This window comes from Carassius carassius, chromosome 2, assembly GCF_963082965.1.
Source record: "Carassius carassius chromosome 2, fCarCar2.1, whole genome shotgun sequence".
Taxonomy (NCBI): domain Eukaryota; kingdom Metazoa; phylum Chordata; class Actinopteri; order Cypriniformes; family Cyprinidae; genus Carassius; species Carassius carassius.
The window spans coordinates 14167311-14186356 of record NC_081756.1 but is presented as its reverse complement, the minus strand read 5'-3'; the positions used below and the strand labels follow the sequence as shown (position 1 = coordinate 14186356).

The 19046-nt window shown below is 37.5% G+C and overlaps 1 protein-coding gene across 2 annotated transcripts; it reads left to right on the top strand.

Moving 5' to 3' along the window:
- Positions 1-2885: 2885 nt before the first annotated feature.
- On the top strand, positions 2886-17912 carry LOC132103668 (large neutral amino acids transporter small subunit 2-like). 2 transcript variants are annotated; one of them, XM_059508775.1, is made up of 12 exons: positions 2886-3043; positions 3516-3728; positions 8103-8307; positions 8945-9096; positions 13668-13793; positions 14750-14903; positions 15133-15256; positions 15600-15703; positions 16308-16404; positions 16500-16649; positions 16811-16988; positions 17074-17912. In XM_059508775.1, exons 2-12 carry the CDS (start codon positions 3584-3586, stop codon positions 17229-17231), a joined length of 1593 nt encoding a protein of 530 aa, XP_059364758.1. In that variant the 5' UTR covers positions 2886-3043; positions 3516-3583; the 3' UTR covers positions 17232-17912. The 2 variants fall into 2 exon arrangements, with proteins under 2 accessions (XP_059364758.1, XP_059364750.1); XM_059508767.1 differs by having other exon boundaries at positions 3513-3728.
- Positions 17913-19046: the final 1134 nt, after the last annotated feature.

Sequence of the window (19046 nt, the reverse complement as noted above, 5' to 3'; positions counted from 1 at the left end):
ATGTCACGGCCCATATCCATTGATCAAAAAAATATTACTGTGTCAAGCTGAAAACGGGCCATAAATAAGATGAAAGGGGTGCTGCTTAGGCAATAGCTCTCTATATCCCGGTGCTGATTAAGTATCTGTACTGTCCATAAATGTAATCTGGTTATAGTTCAGTTTTCTCTGAGGTTAAGATGGGCTTATTTTTCTTGCTGTGCTCTGCTTTTGCATTTATTTTGTCATTGCTTAGATTTTTTCCACTTATTGGGCAGTAAACGGAAGTAAAAGCTTTGGGTATTAATTAACCTCATATCTCTGTGAATCTCAATGGTTTCTAGTGTGCTCTTATCACTGAGAAAGAGGAGTACATTTGAGAAGACATAGGGTAATAATGGCCATATCAATGTAAGCAACCATTTATCAGTATGTTGAAGGCTAAATGTTGCCGACAATTGACAATCAACTGGAGTTTAATCTCAATGCTCTGCCTTTCTCACCAGCCATGATCATTTTTCTGAAAGTGTGTAACAGTCTATGAAATGTCATTCACAGTCTTTTCTTTCATAACTGGCTGCATCTCTTCCATTTCTCAGCCCTTTTCTTCCTTCACACATTATAACATTATAGCTGTGTCCTTTACAGAGCACTCTCCACAGGTATAGGCTATCAATCAGATCAGACAGGAAAGTCTCCATCAAAACAGCAGTTTGTTTTCTGTGTACTTCCTCAGGCCTTCAGCTTAACATGCCACTCGCTCATGTGGATTTGACATGTTTATCTGTCCACTGTCTTGCTGATTAAAAAGAGGAGATTGGGTCAGTCCCAAGATTAGTTTATAAGACAGTTTATACATTTACACTCAGTGAAGGTTGAAGGTTGAATAGAACAACATGTACTATTTTAGATGATTAATAAAATGTTAATGTCTCTGATGGCAGGCATAGGTTGTAGGGACAAAGGCAACAAAAGCATACAATTCTTTTTGCATATTTGAATTTATTTTATTAAATATATTTAAAATACTGCAATGCAAAAATATATAATTTAACTAATATATTATATTATATTATATTCGCTATTTGTTTTGACTTCAACATTTTTTGTTACCCCTTACAATTTTTTTTTTGTTTAAAACAGGTTTTTGCTTAAAACTTGAAGGAAAAAAATGGATTGTGCAGAGCAAAACAAGTTAGAAACTACTCTGACGTGATGTTGTAAAAATATAACGTCTGAAATATTGTTTTGAAATCACACTCATTGAGCTCCATGAGTAAGAGATGAATAGATATGAGTAAATGGTATGTATCAAACTTAGAGCATGAATATTGATATCAAATTAATTTAATCTCATAAAGAATGTCATATTGACCTCTACAGGCTGCTCTAAGGTCTACTCCCTTGTACCATGTGTTTACTCGGATACACGGCTCACTGTTGTTTGTAAGATGCTATTTAACCGGTAAAGTTTGACCCAATGCCCTGCTTCTGCTCTCTGAGCAAATTAATGAGAAAGAAGACCATCATGATGGCCGCGTGTGGCTATGTGTACATGTGTGTGTGGAGTTTTTGCGTGTTTGTGCCTATGAGAGCCTAAGATATAGCTCATTTATAGCTCATAAGATAGCCCATTTATCAATGACAGCACAGTTCTGGAGTCTTCGATTCATGTAATAATGAATGATATGATGCAGTTGCAAAAATATTACATTTATCTCAACTGCTCTCCTACTCTCTTTTTTATGTCTATATTATCTCTTGATTGGTTCAAGAGATCATGAGAATTAAGTAAATGTATGACCACTGAAACACTCTGTATCTCTTCCAAAGAAATGCACTTTGCCCAACTAAGACAATTACTATGCTGGTCTAAAATTGTGTGTGTGTGTGTGTGTGTGTGTGTGTGTCTACATGCATGTGTGTGTTTTAATTGATGCTGTTAAAATTGGAAGGTTTGAAAGCTGAAACAAGCTGCCTTTATAGGCAACAAGACACATCCAGTCTATTAAAGTGTCTGAGGCCTGTCTAAAAACTGGATACAGGTCCACTGTAAAAATATTTCCACCCACCTCAACCTAAAAAAAGTTCAGTTGCTGTCAGTGTTGCCAATAACAAGGGTTTCTGAATTGTGCATATATGTTTAAGTGCAATCAAATTGACTGTCAGACATATATTAATTTAGACATATATTAATTTATATATATATATATATTTATATATATATAGTGTAAATTAATAATTATTTTAAATATTTAAAATAAACAAACATACAAATAATAACACTAGTAACAACCTTCTGTGCCAGTTCTGGGATAAAGTCATCTTAGTCTAGCCCAAGGGTCTAAATGTTTTAATTTTTTTAGGCACAAATAGGCACAAAAACTTTTATATTTAGCCAAACATAATTTCATATATCACTTTTGCTCTGTGTATATATCTCTGTTTTGTGTGTGTGTGTGTGTGTGTGTGTGTGTGTATGTGTGTGTGTGTGTGTGTGTGTGTGTGTGTCTGTGTGTGTGTGTGTGGGTGTGTGTGTGGGTGTAGACTTGTTTCAGATGAACTGCAATAGAAAGCGCTCAAGCCAATGCTATGGTTACTTCCTCAAGCAAATGTAACTTGTTGGCAGGTCAAAAAACTGGTTCTTACTAATTTTTGTAATAACTAAAACGTTTACATAAGTAGAAGGGCCTCACTCTTCCTTGCGAGACAGTATTATTGTTTAATATTTGTACCAACACGTTTTTTAAAAAAAACGATAGAACAATCTAATTGTATATTGTTGGGTTCAGGTAGGTCACGTTCCGTACTGTGCTGTTCAACGCCTTAAAAAAACGTTTAAAAAAATACAAAAAACCTGAAGCAGTGACGTGGGAGAATGGGAGGAGACGGGTAAGGAGGGGGCTAAAATTAGGAGTGATAGTACACTGTGGAGGCGCTTGGACCACTCACTGGGAGACAGCGCATGCACTGAACTAGCCAAAGGCTTTTAGTCAGAGTCCTTGCCAAAACGATGCACACCTTGCCTTAAGAACGAGGAAGCTTCTGATATTTAATAGCCTAGGTAAGTTACAGGGAGAAGGAGAAATTTGTGAATAGATTTTCGGCCTTTCTAAATCGGCGTTTTGATTTAACTTAAACGGCAGATTAAAACCTGGATAACCTTAACAGACTGCAACAAACTGACACATAAAAAACTGCGAATGGAGTATTAGCGTAGTTTTTGTTACGCTCGATATTAGTGCTGTTGTATATGGATTTTAAACGCACGGAAATGGAACATTCAATGACACTGACAGACAGTCCCTTATTTTAATCATATTTTAGCCTTTCACGGCAGTCGCCCATCTTACTCTGCCACTAACGAAGCCTACACACGATATATACAGACACATGCTTCAGAGAGCCTCACGTTGATAAGAGGGGAAAGATAAAGTGCACATATTTTGTTCGAGATAGTATTCGGGTTGTTTATGTATAACAGTTACATTACAGTCGCTATCTGAGATCTGACTGCAACAATTGTTGGGTAGCAGCGGCACAGGTCAAACGCGGCTCTTGCATCAGCGCTCAATATCGAGGACTGAACGTCTCAATTACCGACATGACGGATGGACCGAGACAAAGAGGCAGCGCGGCCCCGAGCAGCAGCGAGGAGGGAGCCGCAGACACGGGGAAAGCCTCTGGACAGTCATCAGTGGGGTTGAAGAAGGAGATTGGTCTCGTCAGTGCTTGTGGCATTATTGTCGGTGAGTGTTCAGTTTGTTCCTTTAAATATATTTTTCAAAGGGGGTTTTAAACGGATGTATGGTCAAGCATGCTCTTGATGGGATAAGGCTGAATAGAACTGATATCTTCTATCTTCTCTTTTACATACATACTAATCAGAACTATGAAATAGAAAATAGGTCATTACATCAAAAACTAATGAATAGTGGGCCTATTTTTTTTATGGCAGCTTATTTAATATCATCTCATAAAGAATGTCAATTTTAATATTTTAAATATTAATCTTAGTTTGTACACAATAATGTTGTTGTTATTCTAAAATATTAATGGCCATTATGTTTAGCTGCTGCGGACTAATTCTTTTTATTCATCATTGTGATGATCAGTAAAATAATCAGTATTGGTCAAACAAAAACTAGCTATAGATCACTATCTCTTGTAGTTAAATATTTTACAAGATGCAATGATAACAAATAACATGTTACAAATGCATTTAAAAGAAGAATTTTATTTACTCAAAATATAAAATGTGCACTATGCATTAAAAAGGTTGCCAGCAGATTTGGGAACTTACAATTGGCAGAATCTCTACTACTGTCACTAATAAAGACATCTGCAAGATATGCATGTGCTTCTTCGTCTTTTTCTTTTCAGGATAGAACATTGTGGTTTAAAAAACATAAACGGAACAAGACTTTTAAATAAAATGCATCTGCCATGCCTATGTCAATTTGGTTTGGTTTTCTTTACTTTCTCTTGTCAGCGGTAAAGAAATCAGGTCAGTGGTAGAGAAAGTGTGACGTGAGGTGGAAGCGAAGACAGGAAATGTGACTGAATTTTTGTTAAATTGTCATGTTGGTTATTGCTGAGTATGTTGCAGAGCAATTCACATGTATTTCTTTAGGCAGCATTAAGCTATACAAATATATTTGATGTAATGAAAAGTAAAACCCATCCAAGATAATCCCAACCCACATTTTATTTGCAGCTATATGATAATCCTCTTCAGCAATCTCGATCAGGTCAGGTCACACATTAACATGCTCTGTCGCCCCACGTGAACATCATTATCAGGTGATTGTCATTTCGGATCACTCAAAGCTTTCATCAAGCCTTTGTTGTCTGTGTGCTTCATTAAATTTATCAGAATACTTTATAACTGCTGCCATTTTTATCCTTATCAACCCCTTCAATGTGATACTGAACCCTCATTTACCTGGCAAAGGAGCACGGACCTGAAAGTGAACATTTTGTGGATTTTGACTTGCTCAGCCCCATTTTTTATGTTGATTTTGCTGGATTATTACATTTGGAAACAAGTTTTAGAAGAGGAAAGGTTGGCAGATCTTCTGTAGGTGAATGAAAGAGAAAGAGATTGTGAAATGATTCAGATTAAAATGCAAGCTTGCCTCAAATGTTATACAAAGAAATTATGTTGGATGAATTGGAGAACATCATACATCAAGCTGGTGACAAGCTTGCAAAGTTTTATGTGTGCCAAACTAGATGTAAGCAGTCAGCAACTCAATTCCATTATTTTTAATTTCTCAAGTTCTTGATCTGATACAGTCACAATTAAAGGTTGGTATGCTGATTAAAATGAAATGAAAGAAAATAAAAGAAAAGCAATAGGACAGTTGAGAAGGATTCATCTCAGCTAGCATGTTTGCAAGAGTAGGCCTAATAAATGCCAAAGTACCAGTACTGTACATCACTGTACAATAAACGAGCAATGTCTCTGCACAGTGATTGACATATAAATATGATAAGCTGATAGCAAAGAGTGAACTCACTTTAAGGTAAGTCAGTTCACTGCGGACAGTTTGGCACCACACTATGTAGCTATACGTAGGCCAGGGGTGGCCAATTTTGTTTTTGGAAGGTCACAGTCCTGCAGAGTTAAGCTCCAACCTTATCAAACACTCCTCAAGGTCTAAGGGCTACTACAAGTTTTATGAAGGTTGGAGCAAAACTCCACAAGACTGTGGCTCTCCAGGACCGACTTTGGCCATGCACCCTTGCCTGATGTAGGCAATCAATTACCTAAATCCTGAATAAAGCTGCAATGTTGTTAGCTAAATTTTTTATAGTCTATTGTCATTGTTAGTGATATATGAAGCACAGCTAACAAAAAGTCACTAACCAAATCAATGTCACTATCTCAAATCAATACAAAACAGTATTTTTAAATCTGGTACAGCTAATTTGCATGCATGTTGTACAGTTAAAAGCCAGATGATGCCATTATATAAAAGGGCTTTGATCTGAAAGGCGTGACTTCAGTGTAGAGTTTGACTAGACTTAGCACAGTATTATTAGATCAGTGTGAGAAGATTGGCAAACTAGAATTTTAAATCAGGGATTGCTGCTGTTTGGCCTGCGATGTTGTGTGGTGAACACTCACTAGGGAAGCAAAAGGATGCAATATGAACAGGAAATCCATCTGCATTTTTTTCCCACTTGAGTCAGCAAGAGTTCTCAGTCTACAAGTGTGCACATTGATCTGTCAGCCCCTTTAAGGATAAAACAGCCTAAAACAAGTTGATGTCCACATTTCACAGCTATTTTCCAAATAGTCGAACAATACTCCAGCTGGCTGATCATGAAACCAGAATCAATCTCTACAAGCTTTGGCAATAGTAAAAGATATCTCTGATTGTAAAGTTGTGTAACTTGTACTTTGAGGTCATGGGATATGCTGAAGTTTGTGTCAGAGCTTTTTCATACCAGAGCTTAAAAGAGAGAACTGAAGAGGGAGAAAAACCAAAGACAGAAGCTGAATGATCACGTCTAGTCATGAAGGTTTATGGATATTATTTTAGATCAGATTATTCTGCATATGAATCGTGATGGCATGACTGCAGAGAAGAAGTCATCTGATTACTTATTTACAGTGTCTGTGTTTAGCAGACACTTGTATCCAATCTACTTTATCATATTTATGACAATCCCACAGGAAAATTAGGGGAAGTCGTGGCCTAATGGTTAGAGAGTTGGACTCCCAATCGAAAGGTTGTGAGTTCGAGTCCCAGGCCGGCAGGAATTGTGGGTGGGAGGAGTGCATGTACAGTTCTCTCTCCACCCTCAATACCACGACTTAGGTGCCCTTGAGCAAGGCATCGAACCCCCAACTGCTTCCCGGGCGCCGTAGCATAAAATGGCTGCCCACTGCTCCGGGTGTGTGCTCACAGTGTGTGTGTGTGTGTTCACTGCTCTGTGTGTGTGCATTTTGGATGGGTTAAATGCAGAGCACAAATTCTGAGTATGGGTCACCATACTTGGCTGAATGTCACTTCACTATCACTATCATAGGTAATAGGGCAGAAACTCTCCAGTTCACGCAAACCTGAATTTCCATATTTATATGTGTGACTTAAGTATCTAAATACTTTCTTGGGCCAATATATTTATCACAAACAGCCATAGATCACATAGTAAGTGCACACACTGTTATACAGCTAGACAAATACACAAGCCCCCATATATTTGCTGTGTGTACTCACTCCATTAGTCACACTGAATACGAACTCAGCAAATTACAATCTGCTGTCTGTGAATTGTTCTCACCACATGCTTTCTCTCTGTTCTCCATCCTCCTTCCTTCTCTCTTTTTTTCAGCCTCACTAACAATTTCATTTCCTATTGATTTATACGCTGTTCTGCTTTTCTTCAATATATCGCCTTTTTTTTCTTTGTCATTGTTAGGTCTCACTTTTCTCTACATTTCCTGAAGTGTGTCACACTGTCATCTTATCATGCCTTCCTATTCATTTTAGGGTGCATACATGTAGGAAAGTAATTTAGGGATGCATAGAATTAGGGAAGCAGCATAATGGTATATTTATCAGCCAAAATAGGGAATCTATATGTTTCTCTCTATTTTAAGTTTCAGATCCTCATCTGACTAGCACCAATTTAAAAAGTTAGTGATAGGATAGGACAAAAATCAAACCATTTATCTCTTAAAGAATGTTTTATCTTTAAGAGCACGTTGGAGTGATAGTTATTATAGTTTTGTGTACTGTTGTGTTTTCATATATATATATTTTTTAAATACAAAGTAGTATAGATTTATAATATGGATCATTCATAACACAAAAATAAGTATCAACTTTTCAAAATATGTATCCCTAATGCATTCCTACAAATCTAAAATCTTCTTAAATCCTTATTTCAAATAAAGTCTGTTCCATTCAAATGGCTTTTAAATTGGAGCACTTTATTAGATTCATCCAGACATCCATTTTTAGAGGTCATGGTGAGGATTGAAAGATTATATGGTGACATAGCAGCTCCACCTTTTTCACACTTGAATCCACTTCTCTCATTTTGTCCTGCTGTCCTACATTAACTCCCATTTCTAATACCTAAGCTGTCGTTTTTCTCTTTTACAGGAAATATTATTGGCTCTGGAATCTTTGTCAGTCCAAAGGGAGTGTTGGAAAATGCCAGTTCAGTGGGCCTGGCCCTCATTGTATGGATCATCACAGGCATTATAACAGCGATCGGAGCACTCTGCTACGCTGAGCTGGGTGTTACTATCCCCAAATCTGGAGGTGACTACTCTTACGTCAAGGACATCTTTGGAGGGCTGGCAGGGTAAGTAGGTGACATACTATTAGTAATGCAAACCTTAGTGTAAAGGGAATTTTAACATGATCATATCTTAGTGTTCATTTATGTCAGAGATTCAACAAACTTAAAATATATATATAAATTTTTTTTTTTTTTTTTTGCATCCATCAAGGACAAACAATTTTTTGAGATGTGGATTTTTGTTATTGTTATACATGTACAATAAATATTCCAAAAAGTGAAGTATTGATGCTGCAAGCAACAGAGTGAAAAAAAAATCACTTATAGTGGAAGGCAGAAAAGATATGTGACTTGCTTTCTTGTGAAGTAGTTGTGTAAGTGGTCAATCAAACCTTACAGCCCTGGCTTTGCTCACATGATGCCAACAACCTTTGTTTAGCACGGTGAGTTCGCTATGATACTGCCAGGGGACAGCCATTAGCTGTTCACTCAGTCGTGACTTGATTTCACTCATCACCAACAAATGATGGCGATAAAGAGAGTTTATCCTAAGAATAAATACATTGCTATGTGCAAACAACACAATGCCTATCAGTAGATGAAAAGAATCATATTTATTTTGTGTTTTTGGAGATGAAACATAGTCGAGTAATTTTTTGAGGGACATATTATAACATCTGTATGTGTTTTTATGCTACAGGTTTTTGCGGTTGTGGATTGCTGTGTTGGTGATCTACCCCACTAACCAGGCGGTTATTGCTCTCACCTTCTCCAACTACGTCCTGCAGCCTCTGTTCCCCACCTGCTTCCCCCCAGAGAACGGTCTGCGTCTGCTCGCTGCCATCTGCTTGTGTGAGTACCAGAAGGGGAAACATTGTCCAGTATTTAGGGATTTTAAGGATTTTGACATGCATATTGAGATGGCTATTGATATTGCTGTTTTCATGTTATGGCCAATATTATAATTCTATTCTAGTTTGTGTAATAAAAAATAAAGAATTTTAAATTAATTAATCATTTAAAAATTGCAATAAGTGAATTTTAGAAAATAAAATTGAATGGACAATGTGGCTTGGACTTGAAAATATATTAAGGTTATCTGAATATTTTGAAAACTCATAAGATGAAAAACTTTGCATAAATTCTGTATATTTTGAAAACATAGTTTTATGTTGTTTTCCTCACAGATGCAACAACAACTTACCCAATCACAATTTCCACATCTGCTTGTGATTCACATGCTTACACTTGTATATTTTAGACATTTTTCTCTGATAGCGCATGCACACGAGGTTGCCAGGAACTTCATCAAAGCCTCTTGTGTTTGACCATAAGGCCAAATCACGCTCAAGCGAAAAAAACATTTTAAGCCAGGGCTAGAGAAACAGAGTTTTGGGACTGACAGAAAGAGAGAGATGGATTAATGTGTGACTGAAGAAAGCTGAGGGGTCTTATCCTGGGAGAGTGGACAGAAAGGTTGTGGGAAAAAGTGCGGGGAATAGAGAGGGATGAGAGTGAAAGAGAGAAGGATGTGTGAGGATGAATGGAATGATGTTTTTCAAGGCGTCAAGAAGCCTTGAAGCATGGGCTTTCTGCAAATTTCACGCTGGAGTTACAAATACTGCATGGTGTATGTAGACAGACAAACAACAGAGACCCTAGGAAAAAGAAAGAGGTCAAGAGAAGATATAAGGTGAGATTTCACCTCGTCTTTAAAATAAGTGTGTTAAGTTTCAATTTAACTATAGCCTTAACAGCTGTTTAGTTGGTTTAGTTATTAAATAGATTTAAAAACTGTTCATAACTTTTGTCCTTTTATGAATCTGAGTCAGAATGATCTATTTAACATTTGGCTTGTAAACCAGTACAAGCTGTTTGTCCAGTTTGTAGGGTAACAGAGCTGATCCAGCATTCTGTGTGCTTTTAAGGCTTTCAATGAAGAGGGACCATATCACAATCAAAGTGTTCTGATTGGATGAAGTTAAAAGTTTTTTTTGTAATTAACCAGATGTTCTCAAGCAACTCTTAAAGCATTTTTCTTCTTATTTAGTTTTGCCTTTGGTTTGTTTAGAGAATGGCAGGAAGTGGGTGAAAGGGCAAAAGTGGATACTATGGCACAGTTTTAGAGGATGTCCCTGCTCTTGTGCTTTATACCTCTTTACTTCCTTTATGCCTTTTAATTCTAGAACCAATACAGCAATTCTTAGAAAACTATGTCTGCAAGTCTATGCATGGCTGTCTTTCAAACGCTGCCAAATAGGCAGCATCTTAAGGGAACATAGGCACACTCCTGACATAAAAACTATTTTAAAATGTAGCCTACTACATTTTAAGCTACCATTTAAGACACCATATTTTGGCCAAAAACCAGCAGCATTGCATTTATATTTTTTCAGAGAAGACAATCCAAAAATGCAATTGTTGTGTCCCAAATGGCATACTATGCTACTCCTTTTGCTACGGGAAAGCTGTGGAAATTTAGTCTATAAAGTGTCCAACATTTCACACTTCATTTTTTGTTTATTAAGTGCATCATCAAAGTATTTTGTATCATCAAGACACTTTTTCCTTTTAGAATTTTTAGCATAAACACACTATTTATACAAAATGGCATAACATAGTGCATTAATACAGTGGGTATAGAAATGAATCACCCCCCTTTAAAATAATCACATTTTGTTGCTTTCCAGTTTGAAATGAAGATAGACACAATTTTTGTTTTATTTAGCTGTATTTACTCAATGCATCTTAAAACATCCAAGTGAAAGATATAACACCAACATGCCATTAAAGAAAAAAAAGGATTACTGTCGAATTGGAAAAACAATCCCCCCCTTTTGTCAGTATTTTGTTGAACCACCTTTTGCTTTAATTACAGCCTTTAGTCTTTTGGGATATGTCTCTATTAACTTTGCACATCGAGACTTTGCATAATTTGCCCACTCTTCTTTGCAGAACTGCTCAAGTTCATTTAAACTTGATGGTGTCCGTTTGTGGACTGCAGTTTTTAAGTCCTTCCAAAGATTTTCAATGGTGTTTAAGTCTGGATCTTACTAGTCCATGCACTTACTAGTCATTGTTGTGCTCAGTGTTGCTGTGTGCATTGGATCATTGTCATGTTGGAAGGTAAACCTTGTTCCCATTGACAACCTTCTCAAGAATTTGATGGTATTTTGCACCATCCATTTTTCCTTCTATCCTGACAAGTGCTCCAGTCCCTGATGCAGAGAAACACCTCATGACAGGATATTACCACCTTGATGTTGAAACCAAATAATACAATTTTAGTCTCAGCCACATTTGTGGACAGGATATTTTTAGGATATTTTTGTCACATGCACACAATGACCACTCTTTTGCTCCTGGAAAGTTGCTGTAGACCTCTTTGTAGCCTCCTTAACCAGATTCCTTCTGGCTCTTTCGTCCAGTTTGGAGCGACATCCTGATCCAAAGAGGGTCTGTGTCAAATGCCATTGTGTGCCATTGAGAAGGTGATTAGGAGAGTCATATTTAGGAGAGGGGTGATCCTTTTTCCAACTCAGTGATTTATTTTTTTTATTTATTCATTTATTTTTTCTGACATGTTGGTGTTATATTTTTCACTTTGATGTGATAAGTTGCACTGAGTAAATACAGCTGGGTAAAACAAAAACTGACTGACTGTAAAGCAACAAAATGTGATTATTTTAAAGGGGAGTGATTATTTTCTATATCCACTGTCTGCAAAATGGGACACAACTATTCTGACAGACTCAGTGAAAAAAAAAACAATCTAAGATGTGATGAGAGAAATGTTGATTATCAAAGGGGTCATGAACTGAGAAATCTAAATTTCCTTGATCCTTTGACATATAAGAGATCATTGTACTATAAAAACATCCTCGATAAACGATAAAGATGGGTCAGAAGAAAACAATAAGCTGTTCAGTGCCAAGTTGTGGAAAACACAGTCTTTGCATTGCCTTCCTTCTGATCTCAACATTGGCATTGTATACTATGTACTGCAGATTTCACTACCTTCATTTTGTAAGGAAACACTCTATAACTCTCTTCATCCTGTCTCTGCTTATTTTTCTTTTACCAGGAGTTTCAAAAACACCACCTTCTAAGACGTCCTTTTCCCAGAATGCACTGCTCTTATCTTAAGACACCAGTTAAAGGCACGTCATTGCTCTGTACAGCAAGGCAGTGTTTATTTTACACAGAGATAAGACATAAGGATTACACCTCCTCACCCAAAGCTTTGTAGTGTTTGGTTTGACTGTGTCCCCTTTGCAAGTGGCAGGCTGTCGCTTTGCACTGTCAAACTGTTTGTGCCCGATTAGCCACAAACAATAATTATGAAGGAGTTTGTGTAACAAAATACACCCCTCCTTATTGCAGTTGACTGGCATTGTAATGTCTGCTTCTGTCATGACTAGATGCTTTTACAGATGTAAGCAGTTTGACACTGAATGAGAGCCAAGAATTCTAACTGTGTTTGGCCACTGTACACAAACAATCTCAATTCATGCCCAGGTCACACTAGTTTTGTACCTAATTGCTCCATTAATAGATTAATATAATATACAAAGCAGTATCAGCCTGATTAACTACCTGTTGCAGTGGGTGATTCAAATTATTTATTGTCTACAAGTACATGAATAGCATGTGAAAGAAAAAGGACAAAGCTGAACTCTGATGTGCAAATCATGAAGAAGCATTTTTGCTTGTCTTGCAAGTTCTCAAAAGTGCAAGACTCAAAGTTTACTTGCACACTCAGGTTTCTTGCATCCCTCTGTTTTTTATAACCAAATATGTTTGTCACATTTTATCAGAAGACTGTGCATGTGACCATGTCATTTAGCACATTAACTTTATCACTAAAAGTTTAAATTAGTAAAATTGTATATGAATCTATAAGGGGGAAAAAGTATAATACTTTTATATGATCTAAATGGTTACTTTTTTGTCCTGATTTTGAATCACCTTTTAATAAAAAATAAATAAAAAAGTACAAATATTAAATTTTATCTCTTTATAATCATGAGGTTAAAAATCACTGCTTAACACTTTCCAGTAGAATGATGTTAGCAATGCCTTAATTGTAGATTTGAAAAATGAATACACATACTGAGTTGCTTCAAATAAAAACATCTGCCAAATCAATAAATGTAGTCAAAATTTCTTATTATAATTATTGTGCACTGACTTTAACCTTATTTCACCCATCTATCGGTCTCAGATGTTGCAGTGCATTCCAATGTTTATATATAATAAAAATGTCTATTTAGTGTCTGATTAATTCCTCAGAGCTGAAAGCATTATTTTATAATCCTTTGGCATTCTAGACTGCTCAAACTGCATGGCGCCATTAATCTCACCAAAGGCTCATAATGTGTGTGTGTAACCAGCCTTGTAACCTCAATGTCTTTGTGTTTCAGTGCTGCTGACTTGGGTGAATTGCTCTAGTGTGCGCTGGGCAACACGAGTGCAGGATGTCTTCACTGCAGGGAAACTTCTGGCCCTCATTCTTATCATCATCATGGGCATCGTACAAATCTGCAAGGGTAGGCACCATATGTCTATGTATGTGTGTGTGCTTGTAATATATTACTGGCTATTGAAGAAGGTATGTGCTAAATAACAGAGAGTGTGTGTGTGTGCATTTGTAGAAGTGTGTGAATGCGTGACTCCCTGTTCTCTAGGGCATGTTGCTTCATCTCTAGCAGCTCTGTAAAATCTCCAGAAAAACTAAAAGCACAGCACTTCATTGTCTCAGCAGAACTCACTGGGTTGAAACCTCTAATAAGGAATAACACTGATAATGCAGCTTTCACAGCTGGTGTGTCAGAAAGGATGCAATAATGATCACACTGCTGACAGCCTGTTAGCTCAGATGCTGACCTGATAAAATTAGAGTGACAGATGTGATTCCACGCAGAATCTCTAAAAAAACTGGATTTGGGTTAGTTGTCACTGGCTACTCTTTAATGTGGGGTCTTCAGGGTCACATATGCTTTCGGAGAGAGTTCAGAGAGTACATGTGACCCAAAAACCTGACCCTAGAAATGTGGTATTAATACTATGGCTTAGGGAACAAAAAAGTAGGCTCAAAAAAATCTAGCCCAAACCAGTTAAAAGTTGTAGTTGTATTTTGGAACATGGTAGCTTGTTTCTACTGGGTCAAGCTGCTTTTGGGTGGATTATTAGCTGTCAAAGATGGTAGACCGTATTGATCAAAGGCCCCTTGCTGGAAAAATTCACATCATGATACCAGCTTGATCTTGCTGATTTTTTCCTTGATTTGCACAAACTTAGTAACTATGTTACTACAATAACGATGACATTTTGGTCCTTGATAAGGGAACTTGACCTTCATTTGCTGTTTTTGTTATTACTTTAAGCTGATTCGGGTGAAAGCTTTTTCTAAAAATTAACTAACTAGCAAATGAACAAAAGGCATTTTATAAGGAATTTCCCTTTTAATATTTGTTAATTGTTGTTCCCTTTCTTTTTTCTCCAGGCGAGTATTACTGGTTGGAGCCTGCCAATGCTTTCGAGCCTTTTCAAGACTATGATGTCGGTCTGATTGCTTTAGCATTTCTACAGGGGTCCTTCGCCTACGGTGGCTGGAATTTCCTCAATTATGTTACAGAGGAACTCGTCGACCCATACGTGTAAGCCAATTCTCATCTCAATATTTAATTAGTATTAACAAGATACAAGTTTGTAATATCCATCAGAGAACCACATATTGGATCAATTGTTATAATGTTCTGCAGTATTTTAAAATGTAGAAAGAGCCAAATGGTCTGCATCACTGCACAATGCTCTGAAGTGGCAGCTGGAATCTTATGCATCATACTTCCTCTAACTGAACTCTTGATTTTTATTTTCCAAAAACAGGAACCTTCCCCGTGCTATCTTCATCTCCATTCCCCTCGTGACTTTTGTGTACGTTTTTGCTAACATTGCTTACGTCACTGCCATGAGCCCTCAGGAGCTACTGGCTTCTAATGCTGTAGCTGTGGTGAGTGACCAATGTCCATTCTTAGCACTCAGACACTACCAGACTGCAAACTGAACATTGTTTTGCTTCATGCAGGAGATTCTTTGACATATCTACCCAAGTATCAATATTTAAAGTTCTATGATTGATACTTGGAATGAGCTCTTGATGCCTGCCAATATACCATTCAAACAGATATATCAGACTCCAGAATCTACTGCATTCTATTCTAATGACTTTCTGAATGAAACAGCACAGATATATGGGATATATGGACATGATAATGCATGTATTCAACCAACATCCTCTTTTCCTCTGCTTGTCTCTCTTTTCTCTCCTTCACCACTCTGTTGCTCTCTCCCAGACATTTGGTGAGAAGCTGTTGGGAGTGATGTCATGGATCATGCCCATATCTGTGGCCTTGTCCACATTTGGGGGGGTCAACGGCTCCCTTTTCACCTCCTCTCGGTCAGTCCCTCCATCCATTCATTCATCCATCCATCCATGCATCATTCATAGACAAGACACATCTATCTGTCTGTCTATCTGTCTGTCCGTCTGTCTGTCTGTCTGTCTTCCTGCCTGTCTGTCTTGTCTGTCAGTCAGTCTGCCTGTCTGTCTGTCTGCCTGTCTGTCAGTCAGTCAGTCAGTCTGCCTGTCTGTCTGTCTGTCTGTCTGTCTGTCTCTCTGTCTGTCTGCCTGTCTGTCTGTCTTCCTGCCTGTCTGTCTGTCTTGTCTGTCTGTCTATCTCTCTGTCTGTCAGTCAGTCTGCCTGTCTGTCTGTCTTCCTGCCTGTCTGTCTGTCTTCCTGCCTGTCTGTCAGTCAGTCTGTCTGTCTGCCTGTCTGTCTGTCTGTCTGTCTGCCTGTCTGTCTGTCTTCCTGTCTGTCTGTCAGTCAGTCTGTCTGTCTGTCTTCCTGCCTGTCTGTCAGCCATTCAGTCTGCCTGTTTGTCTGTCTGTCTTCCTGCCTGTCTGTTTGTCAGTCAGTCTGTCTGTCTGTACATACTCCCTTCTAGTGAATATATTGGCATCCTAAATAACAGTATGTTTGGGTCATCCTCACATTGTTCAGGTTGTTCTTCGCGGGTGCACGTGAAGGTCACCTTCCTAGCTTATTGGCTATGATTCATGTGAAGCGCTGCACCCCAATTCCAGCTCTACTCTTCACTGTGAGTATTATATATACTCCCCTCTCACTCTTCTTTATACTTCACTCTTGATTATGTTGACTTCACGATGTGACATCAAACACTCTCTCTTGCAGTGCATCTCAACACTTCTGATGCTATGCACCAGTGACATGTACACACTCATCAACTATGTGGGTTTCATCAACTACCTCTTCTATGGTGTCACGGTTGCGGGGCAGATTGTGCTGCGTGTAAAACAACCAGATATGCACCGGCCAATTAAAGTAAGTGCAGTGAATTACTGAAACCCAAACCAAAAATCGATATCAGTTTTAGCTCAGTGATCTTAATGTGATTGTCCAGTTTCCAGGTACTCTGTCTATACTTCCCATATAAGCTGCAAACTTATGATAAATTAAGATAATGTTACTTCTGCTACTCACAGATCAGTCTGGTGTGGCCTGTCATCTACCTGCTGTTCTGGGCCTTCCTGCTGATCTTCTCTCTGTACTCGGAGCCTGTGGTGTGTGGCATTGGCTTGGCCATCATGCTTACTGGAGTCCCTGTCTATTTCTTGGCCGTGTACTGGGACAAAAAACCCCAGTGCTTCAATACATTTGTTGGTAAGTTGAACACAATGATGTTCGAAGATGTGTTAATTTTAACGATAACATCACTATATTACATCTGAATTATTTGTGTTTTCAGACAAGATGACATACCTGGGTCAGAAGTTTTGTGTAGTGGTCTACCCGATGGAGGATGAGAAGAAGAACGAGGAGTCTGGAGAAGAGATCGAACTGAAGGAGCAGTCGGTTCCACTGTCAGCAGAGGATGAGCAGACACCCAAATCAGCTGACTGCTGAACACATGTGGAGACACACTCATTCACTCACATACGGGCAGACAGACTTTTTCAGTTAGACACTGGAAATCAAACTCAGATTTTTCACATACCTCTATATTTAGCTTTTTCATAAAGAGGGGGTTGCACAGAGTAATGAACAGAGACTAGCTGCTTCACAGTTCATGCGGTTCTGCTTTAGAACACAACGTTCTCCGTTATCTCTAGTTGCCTCCATTATCTAGTTATCTCTAGTTATCTCAATTGGCTGTTCAACAGAATTACAACATTAGGATTACATAAAGCTATAGAATGTATTACTTATAAATACTGGTTTGGAAGGGCCTGGAATTTTTACAATTACATTTCTGAAACACTCTTTTCTATGAGAAACAGAATTAGATTTCCGTTTAGTTTATGCTAAAAATTCCAAAATACATCATGACATCACCAGAGATGGCAGGGTTCATTTTATTTATTTATTTATTATTGAGTACATTCTAATGTTCTAATTCTTACCCCCTCTTTATTTTTTTATTTCTGTCCCAACAGTCCTAAGAGTAATTTTTTTTTTTTTTACAAGCCAAAGTTGTATTTTAATTTGACATTTTCTCATTTCAAGTGTATTTCATCACACCAAAACATTTATATATTTTGATATGTGATCATCCTATTCTAATCATATTCCTTTGTCATTGTGAAATAGTTTTTTTGCTCTTGTACATTTTATTTTCTCTTTGCTCTTTCCTGATGAAAGCTCTTTAAGCTCTTTGAGTTATTATCACTGTTAAAGAGAATTTTTCGTTCCGATATTTTTGAGGATAAAAAGTGTTTAAGGAAAACTTATAGATTCCATTGTGAAATTAAGTGTTGCAATGGTATCTTCATTCTGTGTGGACTTTAAGCAGAGAATATGACTACTGATGCCATCAGCTTTACAGCCACAGTCATAACCAGCAAGGTCACTTTCACGCAGTTTAATTATTTCAGAAGTATATAGACAAAAATATAAAAAAATTACAGAGCATTTGGTCATAAACGGAAAAAATAAAAACAATAGTGGTGCAAAGCTAGTGTCTGTGATGTGGCTGAAAGCCTGTGAGAATGCATTAATTTTGGTCCTGTATATTTTTTTTTTATGAGAATATTCAAAAACTTGAAATCAGTTATGTCAGAAGAGCTCGCTAAATCAGTTTTAAGCACAATATATTATAATTGTGTAGATGTGAATTTAGGTGCAATACAAGGGACTAGAATCAGTCAATCAATCTAACAAACAGTCCGGATGATTACATTAATATACTGAATAACTGAATTAAACACCAAAATGGAGAGCCATAAAGATAATTAATTTTCTAAAAAAAATTACTTAAAAATATATTTGTGTAAGTACATAATATATGCTCAGTTCGAGAATAACATGTTTAAAGTGCTCAGTATGTATGTCACTTGTCCATTCAAGCGTGTAAGGCTTTTTAGTGCAAACAGGGTCTTTTCATTGTGCCTCTGTGTTTATGTCACACCTCTACCCACTTGTGAAGACTATGGAAAAGTGTCAGTTGTTCTTTGTTTTTTTTAGTATTATTGCAGATATGTAATGTGTAGGTGTATAAAAAGCAACATATGTCAGTGTAATTTATTTGCACAAACATTTTAAGTGAGCTTAGTCCCTCGCATTCCTTAGAGACTATGATATCAAATCTATAATCTTCTCACTTACAAAATAATCACTGCTTTTTGGTTCCTCTGTCTTAGTCAGGCAGCGACGAGGCCCGTTATCATCCATTATTCAACTGACTGTGTAAACTTTGTATGTATCGTCAAAGATGCAGAGCAT